The sequence below is a fragment of the Oenanthe melanoleuca genome, chromosome 4, assembly GCF_029582105.1.
Source record: "Oenanthe melanoleuca isolate GR-GAL-2019-014 chromosome 4, OMel1.0, whole genome shotgun sequence".
NCBI classification, from domain to species: domain Eukaryota; kingdom Metazoa; phylum Chordata; class Aves; order Passeriformes; family Muscicapidae; genus Oenanthe; species Oenanthe melanoleuca.
In genome coordinates, this window is record NC_079337.1 from 60,492,870 (window position 1) to 60,510,233 (window position 17,364).

At 38.3% G+C, this 17,364-nt stretch overlaps 1 protein-coding gene across 1 annotated transcript in view; it reads right to left on the reverse strand.

The window, feature by feature from the left end:
• Window positions 1–17,364, reverse strand: part of DOK7 (docking protein 7) — a 59,724-nt gene that overhangs the window by 8,261 nt on the left and 34,099 nt on the right. The window contains exons 8-9 of the mRNA XM_056489169.1: window positions 9,474–9,516; window positions 820–885 (exon numbers count right to left, since the gene is read on the reverse strand). Of these exons, the coding sequence (XP_056345144.1) occupies window positions 820–885; window positions 9,474–9,516 (109 nt within the window). The remainder of the gene's footprint in view (window positions 1–819; window positions 886–9,473; window positions 9,517–17,364) is intronic.

The following is a 17,364-nucleotide window of genomic DNA, read 5'->3' on the forward strand; positions in this document are numbered from 1 at the left end:
AAGCCAACAGCAGTGCATCTTGTGCAGCAGTGTGGGAGCAGAGTTTTCTTGCATGCATGAGTCAGGGAGCAATGTGGGGGTGATCTTGGGAGCATCTGGAAGACTCTTGTTAAAATTCCACCTCCAGCATGATGGGTAACTCCTTGATTTCTGAAAAACCATCAAAAATGCTTAAGCTAGCCCTTACAAAGACAACTTTGCTTTCCAAGTGCAAATCACCATCTTTACAAAGAGGTCAGGCTGCACACCATCAGTCTTTCCCAAGCATGAAGCTGAGAAGAGATGCCCACATTTCTTCACAATCTCAGACTCCACCCCAGTTAAAGCCAGGCAAGCAAAAATGCTGTGTCCATAGAATGAACATATTGCAACTAATTTTGAATGACAAACACACATAGTTCTATATGCTGGCAGTGCTTTTTTTCCCCATTACCATAAAGAAGTATATTTAAATGTGGTGGGTGTTTTCCCCCAGCATATCATTGTTAGGGCACAGGATTTCTCATGGCCTGAGGTGAATTTTTTTTGGTGGGTGCCCTTTGTTAAAGTAATGGCAGCATTTTACTGATGTGAATAAGATTACTGCTTATACTCTGTCACTTATCTCATCTGTCACTGTCTCTTCTAAACTTATCCCATCTGTCAATGCCTTTCTGACAAGAGCTCCTCAAAGCAAAAAACCCAAAGAAATAGGTAAGCCTTACAATAGGGAATCAAATGATGCATTACCTTTAATATTTTCTGAAGTTTAAAATAATTTAAGTTTAAATTTGTTTCAGTTTACATGAACACACATACCTCATAATTACTTTTACCTACCAGCTTGGAGACTGTGCCCTCTGTGCACTTTCAAGGACCCAGAAGCTGCCATGACAGAAGCACCACCTGTTTATAAAGACAGAGATTCACATTAAATCTAAATACCTGATTCATTTTTAGTAGATGTTTCTGAAACATCTAGGGAAAAAAAAAAAAAAAAAAAAAAAAAACCAACAAACAAACAAACAAAAAAAATGCAAATAATTACAAGTAATCGTTCTTCATTTATGCAATTAAAATTTTTTTTTGCTAAATTCTTTATCCTGAGTTTGTAGCATTTAAATCTAATTTTGTTGTTTTCTTTCTTCAGAGAGAAAAGATGCCTTCCATAAAGCCATAAGGATGCTGTACCTCCCTGTTTGTGGTGAGTGTACCTTCCTCACAGGGAAAGCTGCCTTCAGCTAAGAAGTAAAATGGCAATGAGAACTGAGTTGGGAGATGCTTTGCAACAAAAAAGTTTCAAGTGTTCATTAAAATCTGGTCAGAGTGGAGCCAAAACCTCTCTAAGTGAATGAAAACATCCCCACTTCAGCAGTTCACCATCCAAGTTTAGACATGGATACACCAGCCAGGGGCAAGGGAACACCAGGGATCTGGTCCGTGGGGATTGAACCCAGGCCACAGCACATTGGGAAACACCTGCCAGTGTTCCAGCCAGGAACCATGGACACACAGGTGGCACAGCCTCCCTTCCCCAGCCTGATTCTTCCAGCAGGAAGCTGTATTGGGAAATCTGAGGGAACAACAGCTCAGAAAGTGCAGGGTGGTACCCGTGCACACACACACATTCCTTCCTTAACCAGCAAACTCAGCAGCATCACCTTGATGGGGGATGCTGGGTGCAGGTTCCATCACCCCATCCAGCCCTGAGTGGCATTCACCTCCTGGCATGAGTAATTGTGAGGGAACTTCTTGTGCAGAGATGGAACTGAAGAGGAATTGGGTGGGAGGCTGTGGGTATGAGTAACCCTGCCACTGGTGACAGGGTGGCTCTGCCATGTGCTGCAGGCTGCTGGGGATCACACAGAAAATTAACACTCTTCCAAGCTGATGAATAGTCTCTGAGCAGGTGAGACACTGCTCTGCAGATTATTTTTAAAATAGCATCCAAAAATTACCATAGCTCTTATGCAACACGAAGAAATTCTGTAAGATAAATATTCTGAAATATCTAAGCAAACTGCATGGCCTGGGAATCTAAAGAAAATGGAAATTCCTTTTTTTTTTTTCTCCTGTATAAAGTATACATACAATTTTAACTCTAAATCTAAGAGTTTCCAAGCTTGTAAAATTAATACCACAGTTTTATAAAATAAATCTAAAAAACCACTCATTATTTCACTTAATGAGGACAATGAATTAAAACAATAATAAAAAATATTTCAAAAGGGCACAACTGACCTAAAGCCTTTAGTTTGTTGTCTTTATGTACATGAAAGCATATATAGGGTAATTCAAGGCTACAAAATTCAATGTTATGCCATACTGAGATCTGTATTTTAACAAAACAGATCAGATTGTAGAACCTTTACAGATTGTAAAACTCTGCTGAGGACTTAACAACTAACAATGTTATTTGGAATTTTATTTTTAACATGACTTCTGATAAAAATCAATGCAAAAATAGGACAGCCTTAGGCTAGCTGATTTATTTCTATTTTCACTGTAACTCATCTTCCTTTTTCTTGCATAAATACATCCTCCCTCTGCATTAAAAACATCATAATGTGTCTTATGAAGCCAAGGGCCTCACCTTACTTTGAAGGAAGATTACAGCCTTATGCTAATTCCAGCTTCATCACAAAACCTGTGTGGGGTTGGGTTTTTTATTCCCTCAAAAACTTATTGCAATTCAGCAGAAACTATTCCAGAGGCATTGTGGATTTTTAAGCAACATTTTTAGGATTTGTGAAGAGCACCCAGGACAGGAAAGGAGATTTAAAACAATAAAATATTCCAATCCATTTATGGTCAAGTTTAAATTTTCCCATTCAGAGCTTATTTAAAAGAATCATATTGATGTTTTAGGATTTGGCCTGTTGCATTTTCCTCATTTTCAAATCTGGCAACTAAAAAATATTTACATAGTAAAATCTCTCAGGGAATTTTTTTGAAGCTTTGAGCTGCATCATATAAACACATGTCAACAGAGATCAACCCAGATATTTTCTTCCTTCTTCTTTTCAGCTACTGCATAAACTGGTTTGTTTCTTATTCATGAATTCTAGCATAACACTCGGAGGAATGGAAAAAGCAAGATAGGAAGATAAACTTCTGAGCAAATAAAGTATCCAGCAGGAGACAGACACTCCCTTCAATTATTCTTTTCATTTTACAAGGGATTGTTATGAACAATATTTTCAGTTTCCCCTGCCATACAGTTCTGTGTGGCTCACTCACTCAAGTCTTTGTCAGAACTGAGCATCTCATCAAGAAAGTTACTTCTGTTCTACTTTCCTCAATATGTAAGAGGAAGAAGGTATTTAAAATGTGACAAAATTAAAATAATCTACAGGGTATTTTGAATTCCAACATTTGATTAGACTCAAAAGTTTATTGTAGTTCAGTGAAAACAACTATTTGAAATATTTTTCTAACTTTATAGATATTGCTTTATGTCTATGCTTCAAAAATAAGGAAGTTGACAAGAAAAAGCCATGGAAAAAAAACTAAACAGAGGGAAGATGGAACATAAACTATAAACTGAGCTCAGACAGTTTACATTTTCAAATCTTCTGACCTATCATAGCATGACCAGTGAGCAGACACACACAGCCCTGCACTGCATCCACCAAGTGATCACTTGTCACTGCCCAGCCTCTACTCTGCCTCCCAGGGGCAGGTCACAAACCCTTCAGGTCTGGGCTATTAAATCTCCTGACACTGAGCCAGGACAGAAGAAAACAGCCCATTCTGTGCTAAAACCCTGCTTCTTGTTGAATTAAAACTAGCTTTATTATGAAGAACTTTGACCCACTCACCCAAGCAACATTCCCATCTCCTCCTCTGAAAACAGATACCTTGCTCAAAAGAGCATCCAAAGGCTAAAGCTCCTGATTGACAGGAGAAACACTGCAAGTACACCAGGAGGTTGTTTCATGGAAATGTAATAGGAGACTTCCTGCTGCTCTATATTTGCCCTACAAAACTTCCCTGTTTGTTCTCTTTGATTTCCAAAGTAATTTCATGTATTTTCTGCTATACAAATGGCATTATCTGCAGGACACAAAAGCTGAAGGGGATACTTAAAAATGTTTACTTGCTCTACAGATTTCTCCACTTTCAGAAATGCCTCCTGTCTCTCTAATAGACAACTTTAAAAGTGGTAGAATCTCTCAAAATTAGAAATGCATTCAAGCACCTTGTTCAAATATTGTTCCTCAAAAATGTCTATTTAGTCTGTGCAAAAAACACCAGAGGATCTAACTGCATCTAGTTATTATTCATCTTCCCATGCTGTGAGCCATTCCAGCCCAGCCTCCTAACCTTAAAAGTGTAAAAGCATTAAGCTAGAATTATTACCATTTTCCTGTGCCAGGAAATTCAGTGTCTGGGGTCTTTTTTAAAAAAATAAAACTTCAAAGATGCTTTACATACATTTCATTCAAAAATCTTGATACATGTGAAGCTCAGAATCTACACTAGCCAGGGATGAAGATCACACAAAAAACCAAAATTGTAAAAAATTTGAAATAATCACTATATGTGTAAATAAGGTCCTCACCTTGGTGTTCTATAAGGCTGGGATATGTAATTTCCCCAGATTGCAGTGCCAGAGAAGGCACAGGGAAGCAAATAATGAATAAATAAAGGACAGGACTAGAGGGTTACTGTGGCATGGACTCACCACCCTCTGTCACCCCCAGTACAGAGAACAGGAACCTGCTGGATCTGAAGCAGCAGCATTGGGATCATTCAGTGCCATGGTTTCCCCACAGTTTATTTTCCCCCTGGGAAAAGGCCCCTCTTACTTCAGACAGTCACCAAGGCCAACATTTAGCTTGTAAATGCAATATATATTTTAATCAGTTTACTTTTTCTGAGCTCCTCTATTTCTTCCCCTAAAGAATTACTTTGAGTGGACCTGTGGAACAAAGCAGAACCAAGAAAGAGAATGCCATATTATGGTAGGGTTTCATTAATCAGTTTCTCATTAGAATGATGCTTTCTATTAGCCCTGGAAGGTATGACATGACATATCTGTGGTGCACACTGTTCAACACACAGTCCTTTACTGGCTCAATAAAAATATCAGAGACAAATCCTGAAAAAAACATGAGAATTGTAAATTGTTTTCAGCCTAATCAATAATAACCACCACAGTATGGCCCAGATTCTTCTTTCTCATTGTTCTGAATTAATTTCTTAAAAGCTGACTCCTAAGCTTGGAATAAAAGTATCATGCTGCATAGATATGCAATAAAAATGTTTTAAAATGCACAAAAAAGCACATAGTTTTCCATCAGAAAAGCTAATCTGTCAGACATCTGACTTTGTTTTCAGTGCCTGTTTTACACTTAATTTTATTCTTTCCTGTCTGCCTGCCTTGAGTCCCTATCTACCTAAAAAAAATTTAATAGAGATACAGTGTTCATAATCAGCATTCAGGTGATATGTTAGATGAATTCCAATTACTGTTTTATGTTTATTCCTTAATTCATCCCCTCAGAACATTTCCCATCAAGCATTGTGTAGGTTTAGAATTGCAAGCAGAGGCTGTCAGAGAACAAGACTGTCTGTTGCAATGCTGATGAATTTGCTCCTATGGAATAAGGGGGAAAATGGAAAAGAAGAGAGAATTTACAAGTCAAAAAGCAATATTGAAAGATCACTGCTTCCCTGGCAGCATATTTGTTACTTGCCCATTCAATTACAGGCTGCTGCAAAGCCAGAGCCCATGGCACAGAGGAACAGGGAGATCAGACCTCCCTCCAGGGAAGTTAAATTTGAGTGTTGAAATACTCAGGGCTGGGTCTGGCTCATGGGAATGCCCAGGCAACCAGTGGGAATTGGGAAAGGATGAAAGTTTCTGAAATCTGGTGCACAGAGCTGGCATGAAATGTCCTCTCCAGGGACTGCAGTGTCCCCAAGCACTTCTGCAAGCTCTTCCAGCTCCCAGCCTCCCTTCTCTAAATAGGAGTCTTGGGATTCAGTCTGCTCAGCTCATTTGGAAGGGGCTGGCAGCTAAGGACAGAAATAGTGGCATTTCCCTATGGACAAAAATAGTGGCATTTTCCCTCCACACAAAACAGCCTCATGGTTTAAACATCATTCATGAAAGAAGATTGCTGTGACAGACTTCTACTCAACTGAGAAAATACAAATATTTTGAAGGAAACCATTCACCCTAATGAGTAAGAGCTGGAGGTTCCTATTTAAGGTGTTGCAATGGAATAGAAAGGAGAACAAAATTTAAATAAGAGACCTAAATTACAATGAGAAACAGCACAACTGCTAGGAGATTTTAAATGTAAGAATAGCAGAGGATTTTGGATCATTCAAGGTGGATTAAGGATTCTCACTGCAGAACTAAACATCTGTCAGACATACACAGAACATCCAAACCTCAGGGCAGAGACTCTCTAGATAACTGCTTCAGTCCTATTTTTCCTACAATACTTTGGTTTATAGTACCAGAAGGATAATGAAGATAATGACAAGCTCTTCAGCTCACCATTCTGTGAAGGAATGTGCAGTCCATTGTTTCACCTCTCAATGCTGAATGTGGATCTTATTCACAATCTCTTAATTCAAAGCACCTAAGCAGCTCCTGAGAAAAAGTCCTGCATGCAGACCTCTGAAACTGCAACCAGCAGATCAAGCTACAGGATTTCTTAAGCAGTTGTGAGAGTCTGTACATGAGAACTGCTCACACAAAATGTACCAAACTGAGGTGACTCCAGAATCCAGCAGTCTCAGGAAATCTGAATCATATTTTTGGGCCTCTATCCTATATCCTGAACCTCTATCTGTCATGGTATTTTGAGGTCCATCATACTCTAAATGCAGTCTATTATGCTTAAGAGCAGACATTCACACATGATACAACTCCAAAGAATCCCTTGTCTTTATCTGTAGTACAAAGCTGTGATAACAATGGGAACATTTTCCTCCTACAAACTCAAGTAATCTAATTCAGTCTCTCTTTCTAATCAATATTTACAAAGTTATTTATAACAAAGGCAACCAAATTATTTAAACCAGAATTAAATGATTCACCCCAACTTGTTTTATTCCATCTAGTAATATAACTTAGAATTGTTGCCATATTTAGAACACTTTTCTGTTTGCCATTAGAATGAAACACAATTTTCTAAAGTTGTGAGTCTGTTGCTCAGCATATCTAACTAAAAGGAGAAAGAGAATACCCACATTCTCTACCAATAAATTGAAAAATACACAAACAATTGATCCTTTACTGTTTAATTCCATGTCTTGCTACAGAACTGACACATTCAAGAGCAAAAATATTACATAGAACATGTGGGCACCTGTAGCCCAGGAAGGAATGGATTTGCATTCTACAGTGCATTTGAATGAAAATATGATAAAAATGAAATGTGTTTGTGAGTAAGTGAACTGGAAATTTTATATCTGGGTCATTGTAGAGCCATCCATGATAGCAGAGGCATCTTGCCATGTATATGCACAATGCAGGTTTTGAAAGTAACCTCATATTAGTGTGAGTTTATTTTATTCTCAGCAATGGACAATAATCTCTCATAATAGAAAACCACAGACAAGTTCTAATGCAGCTCCTTTAGCCCAACAGAACAGAATGACTGCTCAGCACCCTGGGACCTTCAGTTAATACCTTAGATTAAATATTCAAATGCTACAGAATTATTTTGAAAGCTTTGCAATGCCAAGTTCAATTATAATTAAAATTTCACACATATGAAAGACAAAACTTGAATATGAAATAATAATTAAAAAATTAAATATCTAAGGACAATAAAAATGCAAGTTTTATTTGAGACACAGAAAACTTCAGCTCCTTTTGTATTCTATATTTGTATACTACAAAAATAGTTGTAGTATTGAAGAATAAAATTGTACTGGTATATTGGAGCATTTGAGAGGTGAAACCCCACAAAGAAAACTTCAGTCACTGGTTTTAGATGCTGCATTTGCCTTAAGCATTTAATTCCTATAAGAGTTTTTTCATAACTAAATTTTCCAAGTGTAGCAGATAATAAAATGCACCTGCTCAAACTTCCTCAGCCTTGTACACTCTCTTTCTGTTGACATAAAAATCTGTCCTGTACTTCTGCAGTTCCAATTTGCTTCGTGATAGGTTTTATCAAAACAGCTAATTCCCTCATATGCATGAATAGTCTGAGATTTTTTGTCAGATGTTGTTTGCATCCAAAATTAACTTGACACTGAAATTAGTACAGAAATAACATTCTGCCCACCACGTGCAGCAGAAGTTTCCCTGTATTCACACACACTTTCATCATAAGTGTTCTGGTTTCCTTGGTTTGAGGGGAGGACTAGACACTTGAGTACCAGAGGGAAAGATAAAATTAATGATCCAATTTGGGCTTCTACTTACACCTCTATAAATCAAGAGTAATTCCACTGACTTGAGTGGAATAACTAGTAACAAGATCTGCTAAATGCTTCTGGATTTTCTCCTGCTGAGACAGACAAAGGAAGTGAGTTACTTTTAACCTTCTCCAGAGACACCTCCTGATCCTGAGTATCTCACTGGATTTGTTCACACAAGTATCCATCAGTTACACTGCTTTATGTATTTGCCAAGGGTTTTTAAAGTAGTAGAGAAAGCCAAGCACAAAGAGCTGTTCAATGTCTATCAGAGGTGGGTATCCAATGAAATTTAATGGATTTGATGAATTATCAGGTAAACTATTTAAGGAATGGAAGGGCATTTAAGATACTAACCAAAATCTTCACACAGATTTCTCCAAGGTCTAAGATGGAGAGAAACCACACAAAACTAAATGCTAATGAAATGTTTTCTTTGAAGTAAAATGATAACTCAAAGGTGCCAGACCAGTTTGGCTGCATTAGACAGGGAACTCAGGTGACCAACACATTCTACTGGTAGAGAGGTTTACAATGCAAGGGTGGTCAGTGCCTTTGTCTAAATTATCTTTCCAGGCCACATACTCAGTGTCCTCTCACTACTGATTTTGTTGGTCAATCAATAGTTTCAGACATGAGAGAAGCATCTCCCAGTTGCTTCTGGTAAAGATTAATTCCTGTGATTTTGTGATATTTAGGAAACTGGCTATACACACTGAACACATAAATCAAGTTTGACTTTGGTGGTAATACAGCCTAAAAAGCAAAAAATATTCTTTTCATGAACATTCTTTGAATGTTCTTTGAATATGTAAGTAGAAAAAGTACTAAACAACTTTTCAAAGAATCAGACAACTTTGAATCTCTTCATATTAACAAAAGAAAGGGGAAAAAAATATATTAATCTTTTCAAGCAAGGTTATTACAGATCACAATGCATTTCATAACTGTCAGTCATGAACTGCAGCAGCAAAAACAACCACAAACAGGACACCTCTCAATATAGTATTTGGTTCTGCTGCCATAAATCTTTTGTTTCTCTTATCACAATTTGAGACTTAAACATCATTGTTAAATAAAGCAAATAACTAAATGGCTCCTACCTGATATAGCTGGCAAGACTCCAGACTGTAATACTGCTGTTCCCTAAAGAAAACAGAAAATTAGAATGAAAAATCTTTACAAGAAATAGAAATTTGATTAAATACAGGAAGTATATAGAAGTAGAATGGAGGGGAGGAAATCAGAAATGTGGCCAAGATTTCATTTTTGAAGGAGAAAAAACATCCCACAACATTTCAGAAAATATGAGATTATATTTGACAATGATGCAAAAATGGCAACAGAAGCTTAATGTGTGAAATTACATCAGGTGTGGGACATAATTAAAGTATAGTTGAAATTTTAGGAAAGACAACAAATAACTACAAGAATCAGCTTTGATTAGATAAAGAAATGGGCCTGAGATAAAAAAATAAAAGCAGTCTTTAAGATTGTCTTTATTTCCCTTTTCAGTACATCATATTCTATTATTTCTGCAACTCTGAGACCTCCTGCTGCAATCCTCTGTAAGGCAGAGACTTCTCACAATGGCAACTGCAAAGGCAACTCAGCAGAAAGAACAACAGAAAGAGGTAAAATCTGCCTTTTATAATTCTACAAAACACAGCAAAACATGTTTTGCCTATTGGAGAACCTTTTAAAATTAAATATGGCATCATGTACAAATGTAAGTGCATGGTTTTCAAACACAGAGTGTAATGCAGATCTCAACCCTGCCAATGATTACATCAGAGGAGAAAAGGGGTAAGTGACCTCACTCCAATCATATGCCTTTGTTAAGCCTGCAGAATTAAAATGATTACCTACAGCCTGCTTGCCTCATAGTATCACTCATAAATACAAGTTAAATATCCACATAGAAACATATAGAAAAATCTTTTTTCTGTGGCCCAGGAGCCGAGTGCTGGGGTCTGGGATGCACAGCCCTTGGCTGCAGCCACGCCAGCACCACAGCACCCACAGTAACAGATCCACCCCATTCCTGGATCACACACCATGAGTGCATGGCCAGGGCTATTTTAGCTCTGGGAGTGATCTAGCTGCTATCACATGACATTCATTTTTTATGTTCTGCTTCCAAATATCTTGGGTAGAGTTCAATGATAGATGTTAGGAGAACCCAGTGGTTTGATATGCTGGGTCATTATTCATAGATTAGCTCTGTTGCCCTAAAGAGCTAAACAGAACTTAAGCCTGGCATTTATTTCTATGTGTACAAATAACCACCATGGCACATAATCCTTTTCACAATCAAAACGAGATTTTCTCTTCCCCCTTCTGTGTATATTTGGAATATCTTTGCCTTCCTCTCATTTTTGTTTTTTTTTTTTTTCTTTTAAAGTTTCATTTTATTATATTCAAACTTTCACTCACTTTAAATTTCATGAAATGTGTGATTGATCACACCAGTTCTCATTAAGAAAAAACAAAATCAGCAGCTAAAAATACTGTCCCATATGAAGAGGATAAGGCCTATCCATCTCTGTACAACTTTTCAATGATTATATAGCTAATCCTGCTCTGGTGCTGCTTATGGGGGTTTTAGTCTTTGGGTCCAAGATCAGCCCAAAAAGTCCAGATCATCTAATATAACCTCCACAGCAAAAAGCAAAGATACTGTATTGCAGAGTTTCCTGGCTATAGAAGAAGTTTTGCCAGATTCATACTGAGAAAAAGCACCAGAACAGATTTGCAAGATCACCTCTGTGACATGAAAAAGAGCCAGAAGCTTACAAGTGGATAGAAACAAAAAAAGGAAAATATTGTCTTAAAAATAATTCTTCCCATTATTGGCTATGATGGATAGCTGATAAATATTAACCAAGCATTTTCACAAAGCCAAAATATTTTTGTTTCCTATTTTGTTTCCTAAAAAAGAGTAACCTACCCTTCCAAGAAAAAGCAGACTAGCTTCTGCAGGTTTGAATTCTGAGCAGGGCTCCATCATCACTGGCAAGAGGAGTGAAATGCCAGTTACCTGATATCTGTGTCAACATTTCAGACACACCTCATCAGCTTATGTAATTCCCTTTGTGTATCTTTAGAAATAAAGCTTTTCTTTCAGCTCATCTAAGTTTGGCAGCTTTTTATAGCTCCATTATTCTGTGCCTACTGAGAGTTCTCAGCACAGGAAAGATGAACCTCTTGGAGCAGGTCCAGAGGATGGACAGAAAATTATAGGAGGGCCCTAAGGAGCATCTCTCCTTTGAGGAAAGGCTGAGAGAGTTGAGGTTGTGCAGCCTGGAAAAGAGAAAGCTCCAGGAGACCTTGCACAGCCCTTCAGTACTTTCAGGGAATTATAAGAAAGATGGGGTCAGACTTTTCAGCAGACTGTGTTGTGATAGGACAAAGGGTAGTGGTTTTAAAATAAAAGAGGATAGATTTAGACTGGATATAAGGAATAATTTTTTTACTATGAGGGTGGTGAAACACTGGCACAGTCACCCAGAGAAGTTGTGGATGCCCCATCCCTGAAAACTCAAGATTAGGCTGTGTGGGGCTCTGAGGAACCTGACCTAGTGGAAAGTGTCCCTGCTCACTGCAGAGGGATCAAACTAGGTGACCTTTAAAGGTCCCTTCCAGCACAAAATATTCTATGCTTTTTACGTCTCTTTTGCTTTAATCCAAACATATATATATGAAGTTTTGTCCCAGTCTGAGTCCTCAGACTGGAAGAAGAAAGGCTCAACATTAATGAGAGGCTCCTGAATTCTTCTTGTTATGAAACAGGACTTTGTACTTGACAGTAATAGAAGCAAATATTTGCATTGTGAGATTTTTATTCTGCACATACCAAAAATGCACTTTTAAACAGAGGCTTGATTGCAGCATTGGTCAAATGCTTAATTTTCACTGAGGAGATGATCTAGATTGTTTTTTCTCCTCTCCCTTCCCTTACTTTAAAGCTATTATGTAGTAACAAGGCTACATAAAATATCCAGTTTATCAAGAGGAAACCATGAAAATCATGATTCAAAACCCCTGAGTCCCTGAAAAGCAGGAACTGCAAAGCAGACTTCTCCAACAAGGAACAAAGACTCTCCTGCCTGCTGTGTGTAGCTGTGGCAAGTCACCACAACCCTCTGACTGCTTCACATAGCTTGTGTGGAGAGGGAGGCAGCAGATTACAGTCACATAATATAGTTTATTACAGCAAACTTGAACTATCAGAGACTTCACAAAGGAGCAAAAGACTCAATGAGAGATCACTGAAATCAGTGTCACAAAGTTGAAAGTGCTTTTTTATAAAATGGAAGAGAAAAAGTATATCCAACGTTCTGCAAAACTCAGGTATTTCAGCAAAAAGGAATCAGTCTCTAATGAATCTGACAGTTATAGTAATTTTCTTGTAAGGATTAAAGACTATGACTTAGTTTATTATTCTAAATCACAGTAAAGTTTAAAGCTTGAATGCTTAGGTTGCCACAAGGAAAAACAAAGTTCCCAGGAAAGGTCAATAAATACAGACACATGGAAAACCTTTAAAGGTCATCTGCCTTGATGGACTGTTTCACCCAGCAGTTGATCAGGTTCAGAACAAAAGATACAGAAGTTTTAAACTCTATGATCCTTCCTAACAACTCCAAATAAAATAAACCCCTGCCCATAGCATGTTTCAGGTGCAGGGCTCCAATTTCACAAACTCCTGATTACTCAGCTTCATCTGTCACAAGCCTCCCTACAGAAAAGTTTGCTGAAGTCAGTTCAGAAACATCTCCACTTGATCAGCCAAACATCAGCTATTTTATGAGGCATGAAGCTGGCAATTTCAGTGGCACATTAAAATATACCCCTTAAAATATACCCCTGTGGGATAATCAAGCTCCACTCACCTACAAGTTACAAGTCCTGTTTAAAAAACAAGAGGTGAGAAACAACCAAAAGTATTGTTTAATTCTAGTCCAGATTTGTGATGCTATCTTCTCTCTCTCTCATGGTTTTTACAGAAGCTTCTGCAGCCAGGAGCCACTTGTCACACAATCCAGAACACAGCCATTAACATCATTACCTCCAAAAATGACACAGGTTGCCTATAGCATACTCTGAAGCTGTTCACTCATGGGAGAGAAAGAGAAGCTGGGCTGAGTTCCCTACCACAAAAGCCTGGATCCATCTGCCAGGCAGCAGAAATTCAGATGGTGGAATCTCAGTTGCAACATTGAAGGGTCAAATTTCAAGCTCTGCTACTGATAATATATGAGCCCAGGGGGAAACTGACACAGCAACGAGGCACATGATTTGTTCTTGTCTTTTGCTTTTCTAAAGCAGACCTAGAATTACTACACACTGTGCAGCCACACTAGGAGTGTGCTGAACTGGACTGTAATGTAATTACATGGTCACATACCAATTTTTCCATGGGACAGCTGTCTCACTCACTGCACGACAGAGACATGTGTGTGGGTACAATCAGGATGGCATGAGCAATGGTAAATCTGTCAATTCCTGAACAGTGAGGAGCTTAACTTTTCAACCTAAACAACATCCTTTTAACATCACACACGTCTCATTATGCACAGAAGTATTCAGACAGAATTCTAGAGGAAGCAGCTATGCAATACCATCCAAGGCATATAAAATACCTGGTGTAAACACATCACTGATGTTTGTGTCTGTCTCCAGGCATTGCTACAAGCCAAGCTTGCATACTTGCTAGACAAAAATATAAGTCAGGAGAATGTACAGCTGGCCCAAAGCAGTAACACTCACTCCAAGTCAATAGCCAAGTCTGAAGGCACACAACACCAAACCCTCCCAAACTGTCCTGACACCAGTATCAGCTAGACAGCTTGTGATTACACAGATGGCCAAAACTACAAGTTATAACACATAAATAAAATAAAGACACTCTGCCACCTTTGTCAAACTCAGGGTTTGGCTTTGTCTTACTTTTTCTTACTAATTTAATAAGGTTGGAGCTTCTTATGGTTCCTCAAAGATTGGTATGATGGCTCCAGATCAAACAAAATTATTTAATATTTCTGTGAATTTGAGGGTCTCTCCTCTTTAACCACAGGTAAAATTCAGAAGCACTGGTTTCTATACAGTAGAAGTACTTTGTTATTTCATAGAGATTTTGTAGGGATAAATATAGTGACAATCTGCAGAGAGAGGCTGCAGTAGCAAACTCTCTAGGGAGAGCTGTATAAGAAACTCAAATGGACAGATGGACACTAATGATTATGAATCCTGCTGAAGAGATGAGCTCATCTAAGATTCTGAAGCCTCCTCACAGGACAAGGACACCGAAGTACAGTCAGAAAACACTTCACTCCTGGTTCATGATACAGGAGGACTTTTCACAGCAGGAACCAGGACCAGGCTGAAGAATTCCACCAGCCAGAGGAAATGGCTACACAAGAAATAGCAAATTGCCTCTGAAACCAATTTTAATCCAATGAGTTTGATAAACACAGCCAGAATGGCGGAGGTATTAGAAGTAAGGAGCTAAAAACGATTATTCATGAAAAATAAAAACACCATATGCAAATGTCACAGGATATATTCCTCAAACTTAACAGTGGGGTCACAGCATCTCCTGATTTCAGTGCACAGAGCCCTGAACAAATGCTCCTGTGAATTGATGCTAGGTACACAATACAATGCATTAACATCAGCCTTCACTGCCTTATCTTTCACCAGGTATCTCATAATAATCATTCTGCCATTCAGGGCATTAAAGATTCCTTACACAATTGCCATTAAAATAAACCACACTCAGCTCAGAAATGATAAATGCTTTTTCTCCAACTGTGAGATGTAAGAATTAAGGCAAATACCCCCATATGATCTGAAGTTCAGTATGTCATATATTCTTAGGGCCAAATTAAAGACAACTAATTCTTCCAGGTAATTAGAATCATTTACATAATTCCCCCAACTCCTCAGCTGAGCTGTCCTGATTTACAGTAGCAGATGATGTTCTGCAGTTTTATGAAAAGGAACAATCTTAATTTAAGCATTAAGACACACAGCAGATTTTCCAATTCAAAACAGTGTTGTCAGCTTTTCAGAGATGTTTTCATAGAAACATTACATTCCCTTCTCCCCTTCCCAGAGCCTTGCTCAGCTCAGCTCCTGTTGAGCCACCTTTCCTAAGGCACAGACAAACTCCTGCTGCAATGCTCATGCTCAAGAGACCAAACACACTTTTCCAGACTGCCTAATGCCCAACAGAGCACCCACAGCATTGCCTTAGCCAGTTCCATTTCCACAGGTAAATATGAGTGCTCTTCCTCAGCTTGCAGCTGAATCACAGTAAACACTGTAGCTTTAACCATGCAAAGAGAGGCTGCATCTCTTTTTTAGAAGTTGCAAGGCCTTTATGAAGAGATTTTTGTGAACAATAAAATTTTACATTAATAGGTTATACATTTGTATTCTTATAGAAAGACAGTAAAATGACACACATCTGTGCCTGCAGGTGTATTTTACCAAGAAAGAATATTTTAAATTTAATTTGGTGTTGATAACTGGAAGGGAAAAAAGCTTTCCTATATATGATAAAAAAAACCATCTTTTTTTTAGAGCAACTGGCACTTCTGAAGTCTTATCAAGTGCAATGGAAACAAAGTCATGTACACAAAGTCAGAGGTTTCAATTCCATGTATTCTGGTTTATGTTTCATATATCCCAAATTCCAACAGGGGGTAGCATTACACTTCTGCAAGAACATTTGTTATTTAGAATACACTCAGTTTCCCCACATTTGATAATCTGAGATTCTTTGTACAACAGATCTGTTAATTTCCACTTATTCTGCACCCAAGGAAACCACATAAGGCAGAGACTCCAGCAAGTGAGACTCAGATGGGCCCAAACAGGCATGAAAAACAGCAGACTTGACTACTGTGCAAATAATCAGTGTGTGGTTCTCAGCTCAGTCTTCTTGCTCAGCACATAATACAAACAGGAGAGGCAAGGTGCTCACAGATAGGATGCAACATCTCACATGATCCACTCCCTTTGTATTTTAAAGTTCACAAGCCTGACTGTGCCCCCACTGAGCATCTCAGTACTGCAGAAACACCTGTGAAAACCTGGCCAATGGGAAACACTGCTGTACATTTTCTCAGAATAGCACAGTCCAATAGAAACCACAGAGTTCTGAGTCAGAGCATTAACTCATTTCAAAATAGCCAAAGTCAGTACAAAAGTTCTGTGGAGCAGGAAGCTTGGAGAGGCTGAAAATAAACAAGAAGGACCCACATTACCATATGGACCTTTGGACTCAAGTGCTCACAAAGGGATTCGGGTGGCCTTGCTTCTGTGGTTAGCAAAGCAGCAATTTATGGAAAATTGAAAATACACAAAAATGCATGAAGTATCCCCTTTACCAAAGTTTTCTGCTTACAAGAAGATTTAAAATCCAAGTCAGCTATTCATGAAGGAAAGGGATCCGTTTTTTGCAAATAGAATTCAACTACAACTCTACAGCTGTGGTGACAGACAGTAAATAGAGAAGGACTCAAATGAAAATATTTGAAAAGCTGGAAAAGTGAAATCTCAGATCTTGGAGACAAATTAAACCTGCCCCTGTGGGTTCTTAGAGATGGAGAAAGTTTATGTTAAGCTTTAATTACCATTTTGAAACATTCAGCTGGGGAAAGCCCTGAGAAAAGTCTTTTCTTCCTCTACTTCCCCAAAGACTGTTGTTCCACAGAGTGAGTTTAGCTTCTGCTGGCACTAAAAATACCCTTGTGCCTGTCTTGTAGCTGATGGAGCTGTGCCAATTTACATTAGACTAGTTACTTGATTCCTTCCTTCCAGCCCATTCCACATAAAGACACAGAGAAAAGAATCCTTGTTATAACCTGTGCATCCTGTTCCACAGAGAGAGAACTAGAGTGGGCTTAATTATGGGCCTATGAAGAATAAAAATGAAAGCCTTGCAATATGATCTTCACATTCATTTTCCCCCTTTTTCAACCT